This window comes from Amia ocellicauda, chromosome 15, assembly GCF_036373705.1.
Source record: "Amia ocellicauda isolate fAmiCal2 chromosome 15, fAmiCal2.hap1, whole genome shotgun sequence".
NCBI lineage: Eukaryota > Metazoa > Chordata > Actinopteri > Amiiformes > Amiidae > Amia > Amia ocellicauda.
In genome coordinates, this window is record NC_089864.1 from 11,417,345 (window position 1) to 11,441,620 (window position 24,276).

Below are 24,276 nucleotides of genomic sequence, written 5' to 3' on the forward strand. Positions count from 1 at the left end.
TGGTATTTATTCTTGTCAAGTTAGATTTTATTATTATTTCTTTAGTGTTTTAGTTTATGTGTGACTTTGCTCATGTGTCCAAACCTTCCGTGACACCTGAGCGTGTTTGTTGGCACACCAATGTGTCAGTGGATGAAAAACACTGGTCTAAATAACATTTTAGTCAAAAGTGACCAGGAATGATAAATTATTATTACCAACTAAAACACAGATATACCAATCAATACATGAATGTTGCTTTTAATAAATCAATCAATCTAGCTTGCACAAACTCCATACATGTATTTTTATTTTTTAATTGTACAATAAAGGGATTTTTATTAATACAACTAACAGATTAATTGACATAGTGAGGTCAATGACAGACTTTTTCTATTAAAAGTGATTCTTCATTCTTTTCCTGACTGGTACAAGTTAATTTTAACATATTTCCTAGTCAACGCCACTATCAACTAAATTCTACTTAATTGTATAAATATAGGGCTGGAGGACCCCCTGCCCTGCTGGATGGCGTTCCAACTAAGCTTTCAATGAGTTAATTGAACCCTTAATTGAAGTAATAATGTGCTTACATTTGACTTTTTAAATTTGTGGAACTGATATAAAGGTGGTTCCGTAATAAGTTCCTTATACAATGTTATACTTTACATAAAACCCCTGCTGTTTCAAATAATTAAAAGGCTCTTAATTAAAACAACAACAACAATAACAGCAGTGCATGTGGTCCTGCAGGACCAGGGTTGAGAAACACAGTGGTAAAGTCCAAGAATAGTGCAAGTCAACGTCTGGGAAACCACCTCAGTAAATATAGAGTAAAGTGCAGCGGATTTCTTCTGAAAAATACTTTCATTTTGTTTTCTTTCCACGTGGTGGCGCTTTGGACTAAAAAGTGGACAAATTTCTCCTTTACTCTCTTAACCCAGATTCAGCTTCCAGACACAGATGATATACAGAAACATTGCAGTTATCCATGATGTTCTAGTGTTATAATACATTTAAAAGTTTTCAAATATGATATTAAGAATGACTTATAGTAATAATAACATGAAAGTGCTAATATGCTTAGTTCCCTCCAATATTAGCCTACTTGAAGAACAGGAGCATGTATTAGTGTATGGATGTATTGTGTAGTAAGGTATGCACCCCCTGGCTGGAGGATGCGTTATTTAGACCCTGTCTTGCTGATTGACGGGGTCAATATTTATTACTGTGTGCCCACAAAGTTGCCACTTTAAAACTTTCGCCTCCTATAATGGGGTTTTACGCCATATAAAAAACAATGTATGGCTAATTGGGTTATTGCTTGTTCGTATAGTTTTGCAATTAAGAGATAGCAAGTGTCAGTGCATTCAAACGTATCTATAAAGTTGGGTTTAGGTAAGCCTTGATGTATAGGCCACTTTACAAAAGTATTTAAAATTAGTCAACGACCATTGCAAAATGAATACATAAAAGGTTATTGTAATGATTAGGAGAATAAACTGAAAGCGGTAGCCTTAATGGTGGACAGTTCCGCTAACCTCCACGATATAACACATATTTAACCATTTTTTATTTTGATACAACAAACGGCAACAACAAATCCGTCTCAGACACGATTTACTATAAAGTTACACAACAGGAAGCACGTGTTCCGATCCTGAACTACTTGTAGTAACAAAGTAATCCATTCAATCGCATTGCATACACGAATACTTATCACACGTGTGCTTTATTTTCGTGCTAAATTGATATTACTTACAAAATTGAGCAGCTATGGGTTATACCGGCGCACACACAACACAAATGCCGCTTTGCTCCTGCAGACGCGCACACACCACGTGTCCTAGCCTAACCGCACATTTCACCTGAATTGGCTAATAATTATAATAACCTATTTCTGTCTAAAGATCCCTTAAATGTGCGTTATCCGGAAAAGTGTGCTCTCTCGCTGGAGACACAAGCCCGGCGTATCCCTCTGCAGAAATCTCCCAACAAAATGGGGTCTTTCTGAAGCCGGGTGCCGCCATTTTGTGAGAGTGCGGGAAGCGATAGGGGTGCGTGTAATGGTTGAATACGGTGACCCCCTCTAGAAGATATGCGTCTGGCGTTTGTGAAAAGGGATCGTGAGCAATTTTCCATTTTCCCGGGGCGCACACGTCTCGACCCCGCGTCGGCAGACACCCGGCGAGCGCACAATGCATGCACTTCATACGTTTGCTCCTTTGCAAGACGCAGATGTGCAAACTGTAGGCAGCCGTCTTCCTGGTTTAGCGGGATCTTTCAGTAAAACGATAGGTAGAGCACGGCCGTGTGCCTGCATGGGCTGCAACAGAATAGTTGCTATAAACGCGTGTGTGTTACTATTGCACTGAATTGCACCGAGCAGCTGTCCGGAGCGCATCCTGCCCGTGTCTGCGTTGCTGTGCGCACCGGGGAGGCACCGCAGGGAGCAGCCGGGCTCCTGAACCCTCCTCCCGCCAGCGCAGAGCCGGGCTGCTCCTGCAGGGGCTGGGGGTGTGATTGAAGGGGCCACTTAACACGGACGGGGGGGGGGGGGGGGTCCCATCAAAATAAAACGCTAGTGTGCAGCGTGTTTGTGAACAGAAGCGACACGACAGCAGCCGCATGCAGTGCCACAGTAGTGCTGCTGTCAGGGCAGGGTTAGTCAAGTCACACACATGCTCAGATAATAAAGCCCTTTACGGCAGTTTTAATCCGATGTATTGTCCTTCCTTGGCGTGCTCGTTTAAAGCCCGTTCTTGCGGGCTCCACGCATGCTCTTGTCTACAGTGTCTGGACATCGACTGCAAACGCACGGGTTATGCGGTCCCATCGCGTGCGTTTCACCGCACAGTCCGCGCGGGACCCCGACCCACGTGGCTCACCTGCGCGGTGACGTCACGAGCAGAACGCAACGGCTCCCGTCTGTCAATCACGCGTATTGTTTTTTTTTTGGGGGGGGGGGGGTAGTCACACTTTGCATAGCAGTTTCGCACTCTTTTCCAATACGAGGAAAAAAAAGCACGCTGCGGCCAAGTTTATGAATGAGTCCCATGCTGCCCTACACCCCCATTAGCATCACGATGGCTGTTGCTGTTGGACTAAAACACCTGCGATGCTGCCTTTCTAACTCATGTAAACTATCACATGTATGGATGCAGCTGATGTTAACATATAACGAGCCGCTGCAACTATTTGAAGTCGGCAAACTAAACAGAACTATGAAGGCGTTTGCTAAAATGACAAGTGACTCTTTAAACTCCATGCAAGCAAAACCAAAAAGTCTGCAAATGAGCTGCATGGTGCATTTGCATATACCATACTCTATTATATAATCACTGTACCTGTGCAAGCGTGCAGCCGCTGCCCGGCCCCCTCCCCCCACGACACCGGGCGCTGTTCTGTTTTGACGGGGTTGGGAAGTTTCCGACGAGCCCTAAGCGCCAAACACCGTCTATTGTTCTGAGCGCCGCTGCGAGGGGCGCCGCCGCCGCGGGCCGATAGGGGGCGCTGCGCGGCTCGGCACTCGGAGCTCTCGGCCTCGGGATCTTTTTGTCTGAGAACTGGATCCCGCTGCCGCTCGTACAGTGTGTGTGAGGCTGCATGGAGCCGCGTCTGTAACACAGTCCGACCCCTCCGAAACCGCCGCCGCGCCAGCCACCGCAACCCGTCCAGCACACAGCCATGCCGGCCTCGGTCCGCCGCCTGGGTCGCTCGTAATTCGGATTGCTTTGCTGGAAGTTATAGTAGCAGGGCTCAGTCGGGTCTGGTCTGCTGTGTGTGTGTATACAGTCATTATTATCACTCCTCTCTCTCATTTCTTTAACTTTTTAAAACACTCGGCTTTCTCGCCCATGACTGAGCGCCGGCGGACTATGGGATCCTTGGTGTCTTAGGCAGCGACTGAGTGGGGTTTTAACTGGTTTTTAATCTTTTTTAAAATGGCAAATTCGACGGGGAAAAACCAACCCGACCAGCGAAGGAAAGGACTGGCTTTCCTGGACGAGCTGCGGCAGTTTCACCAAAGCAGAGGGTGAGGAGGGGGGCGGCTGTTCAGACCTCGAAATATAACTTTAAAAGCCCGTTTAACGGCCGCCGGAGCCCGCCGGGGGTGTCCCGGGAGAGCGGGCGGTATTAATGTGCCGTTTTTCTCGTTTTAGCTCCCCGTTTAAGAAGATCCCTGTCGTGGGTGGGAGAGAGCTGGATCTCAATGCTCTCTACACCAGAGTCACTACTTTAGGTGGATTTGCGAAGGTGAGTGGAAGTGTATATGTGGGTTTCCCTCTCTCGCCTCGGCTATATCGATACCTGGGAGTGCAAGGGCAGCGACGGCGGTGCAGCCGGGCTCCTGGAGGGGCTCAGCCGGGCTGTGAAGAGCCGTGCGAGGAGACGGGTTTGATGGGGGCCTTGCGCTGCTCACAGGAGTGCGGTGCTGGTGCTGTGTGTCTGCATTTGCATTGAGAGTCAGTCTCAGCTGCTCCGCTCTCCCGGAGTCTGAGTGCAGTTTTAGTGCAACTCAAAATTAGCGGGCATGTTTAACATCGATAATCGGCACGGAGCAGGGGCTGGGAAATGTCCTCGCCGCGGCGGATGGCTCTCCTGCCTCGATTTTAAGCCGAAAACCCCACAAAGAAGCCAGCCATGAGCCATAGCCATCTTGGGCTTCATGGCTGAAGACAGAATGTAGGCCTCAAACAGGCCTATATGTATTGAATTCCTAGAGAAATGCAAAAACGACCCCAAATCGGGACAGCCCGTTATTGGGGCTATTGATCCCTCCGGGGGGGGGTCTCACAGTGTCACCGGGAGCGGGGGCCGGTTTTATTAGTTGTCATTTCGGAGTGGGGGGGGGAGGGGGAGGTCCATTGTTTCATATGGGAAAATAAAACAAACTATCACCAAAATACAGGGGATTCCTCGTCGGTGGCCGTGGCAGTGGCGTACAGTATATTGGCACCAACAAAATACTGTATTGTGAGACTGAAACACACAAAGCGTGCCGGGGAAGTGCATAATTTACAACGCTGTTTTTTATTGTAGGTTTCTGACAAGAATCAGTGGTCTGAACTTGTGGAAGACTTTAATTTCCCAAGGAGTTGCTCCAACGCTGCTTTTGTTTTAAAACAGTATTACCTTCGGTAAGTCCAGTATTTTTTTGTTTTTTCCTGTCATGTGTGTGATGTGCAACCTTATGTAAAGCAGATGCATGTGCGGTGTGTTGACAAGGTTGGATTAGCGCTGGATGGGATGGCTATGAGACTTTTGCCACCCAGTTTATGTGGAGTTGAAAGGCTTGGACAAGTGTTTGCGTGCAGCTCTGCTTCTGAGGAAAGTCCACATTGCAGCCACTGAAGTTGGCTGAGGGTGAACTATCTACAGGTGTGACCTCTCTGGGAGCTGGGGTTCCTGTCAGTTTGAGCATGTGAGGAAGTGCAGGGAGGTCTTGAACTTGATGATAGAGGGGTTATGCCTGTTTTACTGCCATGCATTTTAGGAGAAAACAGTTCTCTAACCCTAATTCTTTTTTAAGCATCCCTTATTTTTTAGGAGGACATTTTGCTGATTTATGTAAAAAAAAGTCACAGTAGTTTGCAGCATCTGTTCCAACCATGTTTTTTCTCAGAAGAGAATTTGTGGTTGTGCCTTTTGTAGGAAAAGGACTGTAGTCAAAGGAGAAGGCTAGAGGGACGCAATCCAGACTCGTATCTGTCATTTGTAAGAGTAGCAGAAGACAGTTTCATTTGGCTCAAAAGGAGGAGGTGTGATTATATGGCTTAATGTGGGCAAGCTTGTCTATCTGACTGGCCAAATTGCGAACCACTGTATTTTTTTTATAATTGTGTGGTTGTTTTATTTAAATTATAGCTGTTAAAGGTTCTAAGTTTGGATTGATATGTATTTATAAACCGATTGATCCATAATATGAGCATGTTCATATCTATTGGTCTGTCTATCTAAGCCTATAGATCCCTGAGCTGCTGTAGGTAGAGGCTTAATATTTGTGCCGTTTGCCAGTTGTACTGATTACATTTTCCTGAAAATAGATTGCAGAGCGATCTGCTTATGTCTTGTGTGGTTTCAAGTGGGTAGGTGTGTATTTGATGTTATTTGTGTACATTTATGTTTAAAAGAAGCACACAAAACAATGCTTGTTTATTTCTGTTATGAGCTTAATGATTCATTTTTTGCATTCATGTTTTATTTTATGAGAAGGCTGCCAATTGGATTCATAGATAGGCCAGTGTATAATTTAAATCGTTGCTGCTCTATGTGTGTACATGTATACATACATATACTAAATTCTAAACAGCCCTGTTTTGTGAAACTGCCCAAATAAGCATTTGATAGTGTACAGTGCTGAAGTTTTACAATGTGCTGCACAGGCTCTGGTGAACTATGTTTCCCTCCAAAATGCGTGTACTCTTCACCCAGCTTCTGGTGGGTTTAGTTGACCATGTGTTTGTGCGTTTCCTCAGAGCTGATGGTAAACAGTAGTACTGAAGCTTACCGGCCTACATCCTAGCAGCCATGTGATCCTCAATTTTCTATCCATAATGCAAAGATATACATTTCAGAGAAGCTCATTGTTTATTATTATTACTTTTTTTATATCAATATGCATGTTTTAGTGGTGGTATTTATGCACTTAAATGATAACTGCACTGGTTAAAAAATAATAATGGAAATAATGAAAAATAATGGAAAATATGAAAATACTTTGTGGCAAGATATGTCAAATTCTATCATTGTCTTTTTACCATCCCTCTTAATCAATGTGTTAAATCCACATATTTAAAGTGTTGTCGCTCACTGGTAGTATGTATAGGAATAATGAGTTTCACTTTGTGGAAACTGTCTGCACTTTAGGCACATTTTCTGGTGCCCTAGGATAAAAAAAAAACAATAGCTAAGAGAGAAGGGCGTAGCGGCTTCATCAATGTGATAACTGACCTAACTTAACTCAAGCAGTACAGACTGGCAGTGCCCATTTAATGTGTTGGGGTTATTTTGTTACTTGCTGTACTCTGAATAGCTGCCTCCAGAAAGCCATCTGCACTGTGCCCTTCTCCTTTAATAATATGGTTTCAAATGCCAGGCTAAGGTTTTAAACTTTTTCATATACTTTTGGAAATAATTAAATATACTCTCGTTTAATTTTGTTCCCCTTGCTTTTTAAAATGTTATTTACTTGTATTGTGCTGCTGTTAAGTTGTTTTCTTCAAAGCATTTTAATTTTATCAACACATAACTAAAGTGTCTCCATTTGGTATACTATTCCTATATGTATTGATTTTTGGAAAGTGTATAAGGGAAAATATTTTAGCACTAATTTATCCTTTCAAGCAATTTGCCAGGAATATACATGCTTTCTGTGATGACATATTTGGGTACTTCAGAAACTGCATCTTATGTTTCTATGTTGGGATTGATGATGTACCACTTGTTACACTTGAACTCCTGGATGTTCGTCTTATTCACAGAAGAGTGATTGGATGTTGAGCAGTTACACACTTACTGTTCCAGTTAGCTTTTAAGGTATTAATTAATTTGCTCTACCTTTCTTGGTTATTGGACAGATTTAAATGTGAAATTCCTTTGCCTAAATTCAACTGATGTTGCTCAGAAGCTGTGAAGTGCGGTAATCCTAGATTCTCATGTGCTGCAGAAAAAATCATTTCAATTTGAATTAGTGATTTTGTCCAGATCTGCCAGTTGCTTCTCAAATGCAAGACCAAGTCGAGAGGAGGAAAGAGAACTCTTTGTGCCCCAATAGGGTTGTTTTCTGCTCTGCTCTTTTGTGTGACTTTTTCAGTTTACCCAAAATGGGGAAGTTAAAGTGAGGCAGGTCAGAGCCACACTATCAGGGAATTAAAGTGAGGCAGGGCAGAGCCACACAACCACTGACTGCTTTAATTTAATTATGGTCTTCAAAACAAGCCACAAATGTTATGTGCTGCCTGCATTATATTGAGTTCTGTATTAAAATGTATACAATACATTTGTGGAAAAAGTGCCCACCCCGTTTTGTATTAACAAATCTTAAAAGTATCAACGGTGGTATTGCATGACTCCTGAAGTTATGTGCATTGACGTTTTGAACCAGTGTGTAGCTGATTTGTTGGGGAATATTATTATATGGAAATGCATTCACTCATGCTTGAACTGTTTTGTTCAATTTTACATGAAAATAAATACATTGACCAATGTTTATGTGATATCACTGAAGTGATAAGTGTTTATCTGTTTTATTTTTTATTTTTTATTGGACTTGTTCAGGACTTTACCTTAATCTTCCATAAACTTCTGACAAGCAATTACCATTCACCAGAGACTTTGTTGTACTTAAGTTGCTATCATCAACTCTGCTGCTCTGGTGGAGATTAGAAAAACACGGGGAGGTCTCCTAACCTTGTCTTTCCCGATTTTAATTGTGCAAAGTTTGTGGAGGTGGATTAGGCCTGCATGCAGTACTGTTGATGTCTGAGCAAGTCTGTGTTCGGCATAAGCACATAACACTACGCTCCTCATTTGCAGTTCATTTTTGTGGAAAATTGATTGATAAAATGCTTTCTGAAGGTGTCCAATGAAAGTTAATTTTGTAGCAGATGTAAGCGCTGTGAAGCTCTCTTCTGTTGTGGGCTGCATTTCCCCCCCATTCTCAAGAAATCCTGTGCTTTGAATGCCAGAACTCGAGTAAGAAAGCAGATCTAGTTGAAGTTTGTTTTTCTGTGTTGCTTTGCGCACTTTGTATATTCCTACCCATGCTGCTGCTGGTACCATTCAATTAGTAGGATTACACAGTACAGGCAGTATATATTTTCCTTTGTAGACATGTCAGGCAATATCTGTATCTACACATGTTTTTTTATTACACATTGATTGTTGACTGATTTGAGTTTGTGTAAAATTTGAACTCTTTTGAACCATTTTGATCAAATTAAGATATTTTTAATCTGGTTGAACTATTCTAGATCCTGCATTTGAATAGTTTTGCATGAGGCAGTCTGGCAGGTGCAGTGTTTAAGGCTGGCTTTATGAGTCTGTCTATAGTCCCCCCCTTTTTTTTTTTTTTTTTAAAACATGTGGCTTTTGCTGTTACCGGAGTGTTTCAGGCTATCCGAGTGGCCAGGGAAGGAGCCCTTTCATAGACTTCTCACAATGAATCTCTTCCTGTGTGCTGCAGGTGTGCTTCAGACTGTCAACAACAACAGAGCTGTTTCGAGCTCCAGTTCTTAGGATACCCGTCTGTCATGCTCAATGCAACCTGTGTCAGTCAGACTGGATTTGTATAGAATAAATAAATCTATATATTTGGGCGGGGTAATTCGTCACAGCACAGTTGTCTTTGCTGACCCTAGCTTTCATGAAAGCAGGAGGCTTTTTATTAATTTCTGAATAAAGATTCTTATGTTTTAAAAAGGAACATAATGAACTGACCCCTGAGCTCTAAACAGCTTTGTTGCTGTTTTTATTCATTTGGATTGTTTTCTTTTATACCCTCTCAGTTAGGAATTTGGCAAACTCTAATCAACACATCTCTGCATTAGTGCTGTGCTTTGGGTGGAAGGGATGTAGGGAGCTTCTTACACATTATTTCATTATTTAAACATGCACAACCAAGCCGTCCCCTTTTCACAGTGTCAGTCCACAGCATAAAAGGTACTTAAAACATTAGACTCAAAGTCTAATATGTGGGAACCCTGGCTCAATAAAGAAATGCCAGTGCCTTGAGCAAATACCAATTGAGCCACTCAGAACCATCGTACTGGCATAGGAAGATGATTTATTGTCATGTTTATTAGACACATGAAGGAATCGTTCAAAGGAGTGCTGACTGAGACTCCTTTTAAGCTTTGTTTTCGATTTCTATTATGAATAAGAAAAAATGGAAGTGTGGAAGAACGCTCATAGAGCAGGCAACACAAGTGTGTGGAGATGAAAATAAATGAAACATTTGAAATTGAATGCAAATGCCTTATGATTATACAGAAGATTGATTCCGATGATTGTTGACATTTGAGCGCCATTTCTGTGTGATATTCCTGAACTTGCTTTCGAATGTAACCTAATTACCAGTGAAGACCGTTGTATGATAAGTTTTCGCACCCATTCCAAATACTTTAGCGAACCATTGGTTAGCAATGGTAGTGTTTATTTATTGAAGAATACAAAAAGATAGCTAATCCAGTATATTGCAAATGGTGTTTAAAGCTTATCAGAATCAATACAATTCAAGCTGGGGTGTAAATATTCATTTGCACAGACACGTCTGTTTACTCATTTATTTTATTTATTAATTTATTTAAATTGCTCAGACTGCTTTAACAGTGTGAGGCACCACCTGCTGTGGGAGTACTCTTGGCCTGTATGCAGGGCCTCTCTCCAGCAATGCTGCTCTGTCTAGCTTAGCGCTGTACATATGTACCCAACATAAGTGTGTGGTAGCAGAATTTCAGTACCAAAGACATTTACCCCAAAATGGTAAAGGGCAAAAGAGAGCTCTGCATAGTATGTTCAGAGTATTGTGCTGCTGTTTTGTATTCCATTAGACATTGCAGATGCTAAGAAACGGTAAGGAGACCTGGTTAGAGTAAGAGTACAATACTGGAATACACCTAGTTAAGTACACAAACACACTATCCTACTTAATTTTATGTTGCTGATTTAAAAGGTCTACCAGAGTGACAGTGTCTGTTTTTCTTCCTTTGTGCATATGCTCCTGCACAATAATGGTGTGTGCAAAACTTAGTGGTTTTATCACAAAATGCAATTTATGAACATGTCTGTTTGTCAGTTGGTTGGTTTAATTTCAGTTTGTTATATTGCGTGAATTGCCGTACTTGCAATAATCTAGGCTAAATCTGTATCTTGCCTATATCATTGTTTACAATCAGCTGTGAAAACCTATGCTTAGATTATCAGTTTTGTTATACTTGAAAATTGCTGTAAGTATAAATTTTATTTTGGAAAATGCACTGATATATTTCTATAAAGAATATGGTATACAGTTTCAGGGACACAGAACAGCATATCAAATCAAATCAAATCCCACTGGAGTAAGTGCTTGCACAGCAGAAAATCCATGAATCTGTTTAGTACCTTTCATGGCTTCTCCATGATGTAACGGTCACTATAATATTTATTTATTACATAAATATCTTCACAAAGTGTAACATTTCTGAAACCAAAAGGTATTTTGGATTGTGCCGCCTGAAAACAACAACACTGTGGGTTCACCCCTCCCTCAACACACACGACTAGCAGCAGTTGCATTTGCATGGTTTGGAGTTCAAGGATGGCAATTCTAAGCATTAGCCAAGAGAAGATATTTTTGTGGTGACATTTGTTTCCTCATATTATCCAATTATTACATGAGATGCAGCTACTTTGTTGCCAGTGCAGTGCTGGTTTCACTTTCAGGGAGTGTGGCACTGGGACTTCCCTAGTGTTGAATGAGAGTCTTTGAATTAATATTCTGTGGAAGTCCTTGACACTGGGCAGCACTATCTTTGTCAGAGGTATGAAAAAATAATAATAATTGTGATGTAAAAATTTCATGTTGTAATAACCATTGGGGGTTATAGTTCAGATGAAAAATATCTGATCAGTGTACCCTAGCCAGAAGACATACTTTGTAGCTAAGGGTCCTTTGATACAAGTTCAGAAATGTCCAGTGTTCTGAAGCAGTAGTTTGAACTTGAGTATTTTATAATGTTGAGAATTATGTAGAGAGGAATCCTCCTCACAATTGTTTTAAATTGCTCTTAAGCTGTGGCTGCAGTGTCCTTTGTTTGTGTACCTGCATCATTCCTCTTCATAAACTTGACCTGTTTTTTAGTGGCATGGTGCAATTAATTATAGCCCTTACCACATAAGTTGAGCATACTCAGCCATGCTTGGTAAGTGGAATGCTGGCAATCGAGTTGCTTAGGAAGTACACAGACTTAGTCATATTCCAATGTAGGTGGCATGTGTAAGATTGGGGACTCCTAATAGCTGCCAGCGTCTGTTTAAGCACTGTACCGCTCTGTGGTGTGTTAGGCTGTTCATTCTGTACTTGCTGTTATTTGGAGTTATTTCTAGGCTCCCATCGTGCACTTGCTGGTCCTGTAGAAAGAAAATAAATGTCAACATATCATTATGCAGTTTAGATAGACTTAAACAGAATACGAAATCCATGGTACATTAACTAACGACATGAGGATGTAGCGTCTCCGATCTGATTTGCCCATTGCGACGTGATATTCAGTTTTAGTTTTCAATCACCCCCACCCCTGTGCTGAAATGGTGGTCTGTTGAGAAGTCTGGCTTTTGAAGAACTACATCTAATAGCAATTAAGTGCTGAAAGCTTTGAGTAGGTCATGGATTGTAAATGGCTTTCCCTGTTGATTCTCTCTGAACAAGTAGCTTTTGTTTGTACCTTGCTTTTAGAAGAATTCCTGAAACTTTAAGGCAATATTGTGTCTTAACCAAGTGAATGGATTTCCAGGTTGTGTACTTATGCTGTGCTAGTATCCTGTGCTGCGATGAACTTTCTAGTCTAGCATCTGCATTTGCGGCTCCTCTGCAGATTGACCCTACAACACCGATATGTACGCAGGTCGGTTACTGTACCGCACATGACTGGGGCAGTAGGTCAAAGGTTGCTGTCTTGAATCAGGGAAATCCTCTAAAGGCTACAGCTGTGTCATTGGTACGGAGAGCTGTGGTGACGATGAGAGATGAAGAAGAATGAAAAATAACAAAGCAAGTGTTTCCTTAATGTTACCATCAACAGCTCCCAACTCCCAAAACCTCACTCAGCAAGCAACTATAAAGGCTTGTTGCTTTTGAACTGCCTCTTTTAGGTTTACACTTGAAGGCAAAGATGAAAAAAATACATACAGTACAAGTTTATTTTCTTACTAATCTTAGTCGGGATGAAATTGACCTTCACGATTTACATGTGTTGATAGCCAGAGAACTGGCTTGAGCTGAAGGACTTTATTATATAAGGCAGCAATTAAAATTTAAATGCCCTTTTTTATTAGATTTTGTTTTTTTAATTAAACAGCCATACATTTTAATTATTTTAAAGATTCTGTGGTAGATACAAAAACATTCTGTATTTGGATGAGTGGTCTGTGGAGTTATTTGTCACTGCAATTGGTTTAAATCTGTGGTCTTCAGCCTTAGTCCTGCAGAGCCCGCATCCAGTTAGTTTTATAGGTCACCCTTAATCACCTGTTTCTAAAGACTGGGAGCTTGTTAAGTTATTGATGAATTAAACCAGCCACTTGTTCAGTAAAGGGACAATAACTGTGTTCTAGGCTATATTCCTTAGCCATGTGTTCAAAGCTAGCTGTACCTTCTGACAGTCTGTTGTGTGTGTAGTATTGTGTATTGCTCTTGATGCACATGAACACATTTTAGTTGCTAACTACCCTGCTGGATGTTAAGTCAATATAATTGCAGTGCAATTCCTGTCCTCACAAAACAACTTGCCCTCGTGTTTCACTTGCCTGTTTCATTTCTGCTCCCCACTGGCAGTTGTATAGTTAGCCCCACCTTCTACACTTGCATAATGGTAATGATTGGTCATTTCATAATCTCCCTCCCTGGGTACCAGCGTGCTTAGTGATCTTATTGGTGCTATTGGAGAGAGGAAGGCCTATAGCAGGGAGATCTTTGCACTAGTACAGTGAATTCTATTTATTCTTCTAACCTATGTAGAGGTTCTTCCAAATATACATATTTACCAAATACAAATGGTTTGATTTCTCACTTGCTATTTACACAATATAAACAGTACCCTTTTCCAATCATTATGCCAGTGTCTTATACCATCTTAAGTAAATGAAGTGTAAAATCAAATGTTCTGTATATGAAAAACTCAACTGAAATAGAGGATTATACTGTGTAGCACAAATAACTTGTAGTTTCGAACAGACAGTGCACATGTTTCAAGATGAAATAAAATATTTTATAGCACCATTAAAAAAAGGTTAAGACTTTAATACATACACGAGTCAATGAAGCAGTTTGTTTAGCTTCTGTTAGAGGAACGTGTACATTCACCTTGTTGAATGTTATAGTCTTACTCACTGACTATATTGGCTGCTGTGAGAAATTAGTCACAGTGAGAAAAATTTGCATGTAAACTGCAAATGTGATATGGTGATACAATATGTTTTTAAATATTCCAGCAAATCATGCTGGAATATGACGAGCAGAAATGAGCTCCATTCACATTTTGCTTAGATTAGTTTGCTTCCTGTTTTTTTTTTTGTTCATTACAGCTGGTATGAAGGGGTGGGTGTTTTTTGAGTATTTGATGGGCTTTGGAACGTCTTCTTAATGATTGCATTACCAAACATGGAAATACACAAGCATTTTCATCAATGCTGCCTATGTTTTATATGCATGTTCTTGTGTATATACTTAGAGATTTTTTATATAGCACTCAAGACTCATATGGTCTAGTTTTTGAAGGTGGTTTAAAAGGGGCTTAAGTTTTTAATACAAAAATGTATGTTTTAAACATTATCCAAAATGCGAACTCTTTATAAAATATACTTTTCTTAGCCTTGCCAAACAAACTATATTGTCATTTGGAATGTGGACAGAAATCTTACGGTCACCTCAAATGTAAGCAGAATCATGCGTCGGGCTTATACGCTGTATACAAGCCTGTGGGGAATATTGTAAACCCTGTCCTCTCAAAAATCAGTCTAAGCAGTCCTTTTTTCTGCCACCTGGATGTTGATTTTGTGCTCTTCTCTCCTTCCCTAAAAATGACAGCAGTGCCACTTGGCTGTCCCTTTTCTACTCCATTACTGCCAAAGGCAAGACATTTATTATTTTATTTGCAATCCTGAGTAGGGAGGAGGCATAGGGTATGAAAAAGGAGAGCACAACTTCTGAAACTTTTGAAAATTGTATTCTGTTTCTGTGAATGAAAACATTCATGTGCAACCTGTAGTGCAAGAAAAAAAGTTTGTTGCAAAATATAGGAAGGTAATATAGAGGCATGTTTAAAGTGTATTGCAGCCTTCTGTTTTAGAGAAGTCTTTACAAGTGTGTACTGTTCCTGGCAATTAGGTTATTGCCTAATCTCAATCCTCACACTGTATTGCAAGCAGTGCCATCCACAATCCCAGAGTGAGGTTTGCAAGAAGCATAAAGTAAACCAGCCATACTGGGCATGATTTATGGAAATGTGGAAAATTGGATCAAAAGGAGTTAGTGAAGACTGGCACTTAACCTGTGCATAATGTTCTGTATGATAGTCACTGTAGTGTACTGGTCCTAGCTACTCATGGATGCATTTGCCTTTATGGTTCATTGGTTGTACTTAAAGGTGCAGCAGAGTTTATACTCTTGTATAAATAAATGTTCAAGTTCTAGTCTACGACTATTGCGCACTGCAGGGAGAATTTCAATTTACTATCTTACTATTCACTATCAATAGCAACTGAAAAGTGGTAAGAGCCCATCTGCTAGCTGCATTAGTTTAATTGTTGTCTTCTGTGGTTGGTCTGTAGTTCCTGAAGTGTTGAAGTTGGGGTATAATACAAACTCAGGTCAGCAGCAGACTGCATTTTTTTAATACTTGCTCTTCTGTAGCTGCCTTCATTGACATCACTGATAGCCTTGAGGCCAGTACAACAGTCTGTCGGTCTGACCGTTTAGTTACTAATAAAGTCAACCTTGTGGAAACATTCAGCAAATTCAAACATTTGTGTTGCATCTTATACTAGTCAATTAATCCTAGTTTTCTATAGTTTTACAGATTAAGTTCTAAAACCAGTTTGTCTTATGGTAAGCAGGAGTCGTCTTTGTATTGCTTGTAATTGCAAAAAATAGATTTGTATTAAAAAAAAAAAATACAAATCTTCTATACTTGTTGTTAACTATGAGTAAACTAACTGGTTACCTTTTAATAACCCAAAATACAAGGAGGTGTATGAACTATTCCTGCTTTTTTGTGTGTTTTGCATACCTTGGCAGTACAGCATGAAATAATGAGGCAATATATGAACATATTCACTTGTGCAGTCTTCATGTAAAATGTAAAATAGTTATTACCTTTATTCCAAAGAATGATGTGCACAGAAATGTATGTTCCCAAATTGCTATTTCAAGTGTAGCAATTCAGTACTATTATTCAGGTATCATTAACACAACAAAATGCTGTGGTAACTCAGAATAAACACCTTTGCTAGAGGTGTTCCTCTCATGGCAAGAGGCTAATCCTATATGATGGAAAAATTGTGCTGTTTAAATGGAAAGATACAGGCTGCACTACTTTTTTTAATTTCTGAGGATTACCTTTTCATTTGCTGCCTGAATATCAAGATCAATGATCGCTGAATGAAAGATCCACTGCTATTGTATTGGCACATTACCTACATTGCTCAGTAAAATATTATTTTCTGAAATATATTCTGAAACCCTGTTTTTTTTTTTTTTTTTTATCGTGTATGATTACAATAGAAGTCAGTTGTTTTTATAGTACTGAACTATTTTGAATGGTAGTCGTCTCTCGGACCAGGGCCATCAAACCGAATGCCACCTGCCCCCCACCCACGTCAGGTGAAATTGAGTTGAACAGCTCCCTTTCTTTCACCTTAGCAAAAGGCCATATTCACTTTCTGCTGTTACTAGAAAATTGCATAATTGTTATTGCGTGTCTAACTTTATTTTCTACCAGATAATACCAGTGAATACAAATATTATTGAATTAAACCAATATTCAGCACTGATTGAAAGATTGTATACATTTTTGTGGTGGGTGACTTCACTTCATCCTGAAACAAGATTGAATGGAGTTGTTGTCTTATGTGTCAGAGGTCTGCACTGTCTATAAAGGAGAGTTAAGGATCAGTATCATTCACGTGCCAGTGGAAGAAACTGCAGTAGTCACCCAGGCCAACTACGGTCATTGATTCCTAGTCTTGTCAATGATATTGATGATTAAATGCAGATAAATTATCCAAGATGTGTATCTTTCTTTTTTGTATCGGCAAGATTTTATACCTTGAGTCTGGGTTTTGGGGTAATTATTAAACCATTCAACATCTGTGTATTGCATTATTAAAACCATTCAATAATCATTACCATTTCCCAGATATTGAAGCAAGTGCTACTGTTGCTTATGCCGTGTTCTCTTTTCTTCCCGCCCCCCCATTCTTTTCAAACCCCAAACCACTAAGAATGTTTGAACTACTGAAAACCTCAATATTACATAATGCATTTAATGCTCTGTATGTTACGATTACTTCAAAGCATATAGATTCTATTTTGAAATCAATTGAAAGCCAAAGTGTATGTATAATGCTGTACGTGATTGTTTTGTATAATCACCAGTTCTCTGTGGTTAGGGATGCTATCAATGATAAACTCATCTCCTTCCCTGGGGTTGATGTCAGCCAAGTACAGCACCATGATGTCACCGTTGAGAGTGTATAGCTGAGCAGGGCCAGCCCAGCAGTGCACTGGGATTAACAGGGCAGAAATGTGTTAATGAATGGGACTGTTCTTTTTCTTCCCAGTGAGCTGACTCACAAATGTGTATGTTTTACTGACTACAGATTTCCTTGCTTTTGGAGTTTTACCATGTTAGCAACTGATGTTTTGTTTATGGCAAGTTAGCAGATAATAGGCCAGGAGAAGCACTTCTCCGATGGGACAAGTGATCATTTTACCGGCTATAAGCACCAATGTTTTCCATTAAATATTAAACATCAATAAAACATTATTTCCCTACTATGTCATAGCGGCTGATTTGTTTACATGGGAAACGGACATATGACCTAGTAAGTATTAATTTCCGATGACCATATTTGACACTCAGCAGTCTTTGGCATGTTTCCAAATGAACTATTGGTCCGTTTGTGGCCAATCAAAACACGTCAAGCATGAGAGACATCCTGAAATTGTGAATGGGGATATCGTTAACACCCCTCCCCCCAGTCAACAGTCCGTCTTGTGATGAGTTTTACTGTAATGTAATGGTGAAATGTATTTTTCCTTTTTACCTGCCTGTTCTGGAATGGGCCATAGTTACTCACCTGCACTCGCCACTACGACCCCCTTTGACACTTCAGAGATGAAGACCAAATAGACGCGTCCTGCAAAACATTCAAGCCAACGTGCTGCTTTACATTCTGCGATTCCACATTGGTAGCATTGTAGGGAGGACAAGTGCTTACTGGTGACGCTGGGCTCCTAGTCTAGGAAAAGTCCCAGTGTGTCTGTTTTGAGCCAACTTGTCCACCTCCAGCTAATCTCACCTAGAGAATTGAGTAGCATGCTATGTGGATTTTTGGTCACAGCTGGCCATGACTTTGTTCCCATTCAACCACAACTGCCTGCATTGTAGGGTTCAGCTTGCACAATGAAGGGATGTTTCTACCAACTGAGCCGTTCAGTAGCATCGTAAGTGTAAACTGTGTAGGGGGGGATAAGGCCCTCTTCGTTCTCCTTGGTTACAGTCAGTATCGTTAATACACTGACTGTTTTTGCTCAACAATTTATCCGCTAATTCAAATGGATTTGTATGCACATCAGTCTAGTTTCTAGTTCCCACTAGATGGCAGCAAAATCAATAAAGCACAGGCAATGTTGTTAAAATAATCCATTTATTTTCTGTTTTTGCAGGTAGGCTCAAGAAAAACTTTAATTCATAATTGTTTCAGTGAGCTCTACTGTACAGCATTAATGCAAACTACTTATACTTTAGTTGGCTGTTTAAATTTTGCTTTAAATTATACATCTATTTTTAATTTAGTAGCATGCAAATTGTGGCCGAAATCTCCAAATTACAACTGTTTTGTGCTAGTAAAAGGGCATTTTATAAATGCTTGTTTTCACCACAGGCAGTTTTGAGATCTACATTGCATGGGACAAACATGGATGCTTACTGTGTCTAGAAGAATACAGCAATGTTCCGCCATGGCTCTGATTTCTGCTGTGGAATTCCAGCTGTAAATACAGGGTGAAATGAGCTCTTTTCCTTTCAGCGTAGAGTGCCATGTGGTTGCTTGTGCGTGTCTAGGGCCTGGATTACCCTTTTAACTTTCTCACGATGAGATTAGCTGGATTACCGTCCATGAATTTGCCATGAATCAGGCCTTTATGTCACCACTGTTCATAGTAGGTCTGGGTACTTAAGGCCTCTAGTGGTTCTGATAGTTCAGGTGGTGGTCTACAATGCTACCTTATAACTTTGAAATTGTATCTAATTTGTAATATAGGATTGGCACTCAATATCTAAAAACATTTTGTATAAAAACTGAACACACAATTTATTTCACACTTTATTCTTTTTGCTTTTTTGGTATAAGGTGTTGAAGGCAAGATATTGGTAACATGACCTTGTTTTTTATTCAGTTCCCTAATGACACGACCTGTTCTACACTTCAAGTGAAAGTTAAAAATAAGCCTGTATAATTTTGTGAAATTACTAATGGACGGCTGAAGCATTTGCTGTTCTGTTCATTTATGGGAGTGTACAATGTAATCTGTTTTAATGGTCCCCCTCACAGCGGTAGCCAGCACTTAATTTCAATAATCTGTCCAGCAGGGAGCAGCCTCTGGTAGAGATCGGTCTCTCTTTCTTTCTCCCTCACTTTTCACTTCTCACTTCACCCATGTACATAATGGGCTCTCTAAAGTTAAGACCTACAGCCTTGGATACTTTGCCGACTGGGCAAAGTGGGGAAAAATATTTATAAATCAGCACCTCCAACAGTTTTTGTTAAGCAGTTGTTCATCTATTAAGTTAATTTTAATTTTAACTGCATTGTAGCAGTTTATTGCTTTTTAACTAATTAAAAAAAGTATTTGTAATAAATATTACACACAAACATATAGGCTAGTAATTTTACTAGCGAAAGTGTTTTGTTCATTTACAAGTAATCAATAAGGCAAGAGCAAAGAAGATACTTTCATAAAAGTAAATCCCACTTCAACTTCTGTCAACAATAATGCATTTGTATGGAGAATTACAATAAAAATATTTCCTTAAAAAATATATACTGTTCATAGTCATCCACTTGTATAGGTCACTGTGTATATTTACTCCTGAGTGTTTGACCAGCTAGCAATTTGTAATTAAGTGTTTAGGGGAAGCCTTGAAAACCCATACTGACTGGAAAAACAAGGATCTAGGAGTTATTTTTCTTTTAAATGCTTTACATTTAAGACTTCCGATTGGCTACCCTAACTGATCGCACTCCTGCATAACATACATTCAGAGGCCTGGTGTGTTGGGATAATATATTTGTCAATCCTGTTAAATGTTTGTCAGTACGTCACACTCAGTTCTTAAGCGTTAGGCTTCCTTTTTTCATGATGACAAAAACTGACGTATGTTTTCATGCATGAGTTCTGAAAATGGTTACAAATCGAAGTCTTGCTCCGATTAGACTTCTATGATGGATGGATACATGCATTTATTCAAAATATCCTGGATTTAGAGTTATACGTAAATTGCATGGAAATTTAAAAATGAACTATCCTTTTCCCAGATGTGTCTTGGTATAAATGTTAAGATTGCAAACTGCTTGTTTATAACTGGTACCAGTGTGATCCATCTTTCTGTAGCATAACTACACTGTTATGATTTGCTGGATTGAGCTGTGATCCTTGTCTGTCAAACTTAATTGAGAATGATAGCCCATGCAGAGAAGGCTATTTTATGAAATATGTAGGCAGAAACTATGTGGTGTGAACTTCATACCACAGAGAATAACACAAACCCTTTGAGGACAGAGCTTTTATTTATATTCTTAGATAACTATTAGTTAAATGTTTTGACAGCTGTGGTCCCAAAACATCAATGCTTTCCAGCAGCCTACTATAAACGGCAATTTCATTTATAACCCGCTTGTGTCAACATAATTTTGCTTCTAGGTATTTGCCTTATTGAATCATAAATTGGGATTTCTAATCAAAATAATGTCTTGTTACAGTGTAGGAATACAAACTAATAGGGTTTCTTGTATTTATAAATAATCTTTTTAAGTGAACATGAAAGGTTTGTCTTGTGTGTTTTTTCCGGGATATGAAAATGTGCAACAAGGTTAGCGCTATAAAATGATAAAGGTGTATTTGCTGCTGGTCAGACAGTTTGGCAAAGTGAAGTGTGTGCTTTCCACACATTGCCTTTAAGTGTAACATTTCCAACCAATTTCCATTGAATGCGAGTTGAGTTACTATGATGCCAATAGAATTTTGTCAAGCAAAATTCAGTTTACAATCACTTGAGATTAATTTAATTGAGTTTAGAATTATCAGTCGCCATGCGTTTCTAACTAAATTGAAAATGGCATTGTGCTTAATTATGACTGGAATTACTTATTCTAATCGGCAGACCTGTACCTGTAAATATTTTAATCAGGGTTCTTCAATTTGCCTTTTTATATTAATATTTAAATTTATTATGGCAAATCAACCAAAAAGTGTGCTCTATTATGCATAATACTACGGTAGCAAAATTGGGCTTTAAAGTCAGCTTACAAGAATGAAAAATGTATAATTTCAAATGCAGAGCTTGTTTTCTCTCAAATCCACTGTTCCCTCCATGCTGGAAGTAAGCAATGAATTTACAAATCACAAATTGCAGCCCAGCTTTTTATTTTGGAGCGCACTTCTCAGTTCCAGCAGCTGCTCTGGGTTCTATGTTTTAAAGTGTTGTGTAATGAACCTGCAGAGGGGGTTTCCTTTCACCACAGTCTGTATTTATAGCTTGGCACGTCATGCACTAAGGATGAGACTTACTTCGAACATAGTGCTTGTGTTTCCATCTGATAGGAACTCCCTGTTGTGCAGTCCTTAGTGATGACCCTTCAGAATGCTGGGGGCTGATTAGAATTCTGTAGACTGGAAATTCTTTTGGATCAGTTTGTTCAGATTTCCCATCATGCAATAATTTCAAGATAAGTTTGTCAGTAAGTTGCAGTATTCCTGCCATCCAGTCTTTCCCCATACCCTCACCCTTTTTATAAAATTTAATCTGTTTGCCTCCTATTGCAGAATTATGTTTTAATCATATGCAGGGAGTTTCACACTGTTTGTCATAATGACATTTAATGTGGAATCAAGTCTGCCATTAATTGTTTGGAAATAACTTCCTGTGTTAATTACTTCCTTTCAAGTTTTGAAAATGCATCGCAGAACACAAAAGCACTTGGGAACAAGCTTTGTTGGTTTACTTTTGCATTTCCTTTTGTTCTCCAATAAACTGAAAACTAGCATATATAGAGAGATTAATAACCGAAATCTAAGTGAGACTGACTGGCCAGTTACAGCATTGCCCAGTAGTAGGTGGTTCCCTGACACTGAAGTGTGCGGCTGTTTATGACTGTTGTCAGGCCAACAGCATAGGGCAATGACAGCATTTGTAAATACGTTGTAAAGGGCACTTATGATTTTCTCAGATTATATATAAGATCCCACAGGCCTGCTTTGTGTTGATGTTGAAGGACAGTCCCGTGTCCTTAGATACCGAGGGACAGTCATCATCAAAGCATCATCAGTCAATGCACAAAAGCAGGAATGCTGATTTATGTAGTGCTTTATAACAAATAAAACACTAATTTGTCAAGAGTCGTGTTTGATTGCTGGGGGAGAAACACAAACACGTGAGATTTTTGCATTAGGTGCTGTACACTGGCAGTGCTTGTATGTGTGTGTGGACTGGTGGTTTATAGGGCAACTGGAAATGGCTTAATATGAAAGGAAATCTACACACAAAATATCAGTTTAGAGAATGTTAATTACCCATTTCCACAGAAAAGGTGACATTGATTTCTCTTACTGGCATTTTATCTCATTTATTACGATGAATTTATCACTTATAGAATTTTATGGTGAGTTACCATGGCTCCCAGGAACGACATAAAATACAATGATCATGCAGCCATTCATTCTAATCACAAGGAATAATACTCTGAGAGTCTTAACCTTTCCTAACCAGCACTCAACTTGATATGGATTTCAATTCCATATCGGATTTCTCTAAGTAGATGATATTTGATGCTGGGGAAAAAAGAAAATAAATAAACCTTATGCCGTCATTTAACCTTTTGTGCTAAAAGGACATTTCCATCCCATATTTATCCATTTATTTTGGTTAATTTTGTCTTGATGTCAGGAGTATCATGAGAGGCTACTGCTTGAGTTTAAATTTTCAACATGCATCATGGGTTATCCACATAAGGCAGAGCATGAATAAGGACTAATGCAATCTGGACTATTGTTGCAAATTTGCTTGAGTGTACTCACCGTGGATTATAAGCATCTGCAACAACAGTGATCTCTGCTTCTTTCTCAGTTGGAATAAGAATATGTTCATGCTTTTGTATACGCTCGCATTTCGATCAAAAGCCAAATTCCTTTACAAAGGCAAAGCCTGCCTGTACTGCCCTGTAAATGTTCTGCTTTTGAAGTTTCAAAGAATAGTGGGGAGCATTGTGGGCATTTTCATTTGAAATTGCATTGCAGGATTATGTTGTTTGGTTATTGCACTGTGGCTATCTGCTTTCTGAGGCCTGCATGCAAAACTCTTCTAATGGCTCAGTCCACTTGAGTGTGTCTAAGAGCTTGGCCTCCTAAGCTGGCTTGCAGGTGATGCCAAATATTTTGGAAATTGGCGGCTTGTCGTTGTCTGTTAATGGAAGCGGCACTCTTCTCGGACAGGCTCGAGTCCTTCCAGCTTCCGCTCCAAGGAATTCTGCATGTTAAATTGCTGTCTTTTCCAGAGGAAAGCATCCCTTTTTGATTTTGTGATTTCACCATTCTTGAAAGTGTCTGTGGTAAACATTTGTTGTCAGGTGTGGTGGTGAGAATTCATGTTTTGTTTGCTGTTATTTAGAATACACATAGAAGAAGAAGAAAAGAAAAAGTCTTGATTCATTTCCCCCCTCTGCACTCGTACCCAAGAACTTTCAAAGAAATGTCTAGAGATCTGATTTTCTTACATTATGCCAGGTGAAATGCAAAGTTATAACAATTAAAAGTGTTTATTTTGATATCTGATTTGAGTTGCCATAGTTGTCATCCCCTTTCCAACTTTTGTAATTTTATTCCTTGTGCTTCTTCTAGCCCTTGGTGTCAGTGCTTTAGTAAATTACCTACTTATTTTTCTGTAACTTACAACTTACTGTAGGCTGTTGACAGGGCTAAAAATTGTCATTAAGTAGAACTGCAGGCAATAGTGCTGGGTACTAATAGATTGTGGCAGCTGGAGGACCTCTTTTCAGTGTCATTGATAAACTGAGCTGAACCAGAATGGGTACAAATGTGAG

At 39.6% G+C, this 24,276-nt stretch overlaps 1 protein-coding gene across 1 annotated transcript in view; it reads left to right on the top strand.

Annotated features, from left to right (window-relative positions):
• The first annotated feature begins 3,499 nt into the window (after positions 1-3,499).
• arid2 (AT-rich interactive domain 2) overlaps positions 3,500-24,276 on the top strand; it is a 45,710-nt gene continuing 24,933 nt past the window's right edge. The window contains exons 1-3 of the mRNA XM_066687148.1: positions 3,500-4,015; positions 4,143-4,236; positions 5,023-5,120. Coding sequence (XP_066543245.1) covers positions 3,924-4,015; positions 4,143-4,236; positions 5,023-5,120 — 284 coding nt within the window. The 5' untranslated portion in view covers positions 3,500-3,923. The remainder of the gene's footprint in view (positions 4,016-4,142; positions 4,237-5,022; positions 5,121-24,276) is intronic.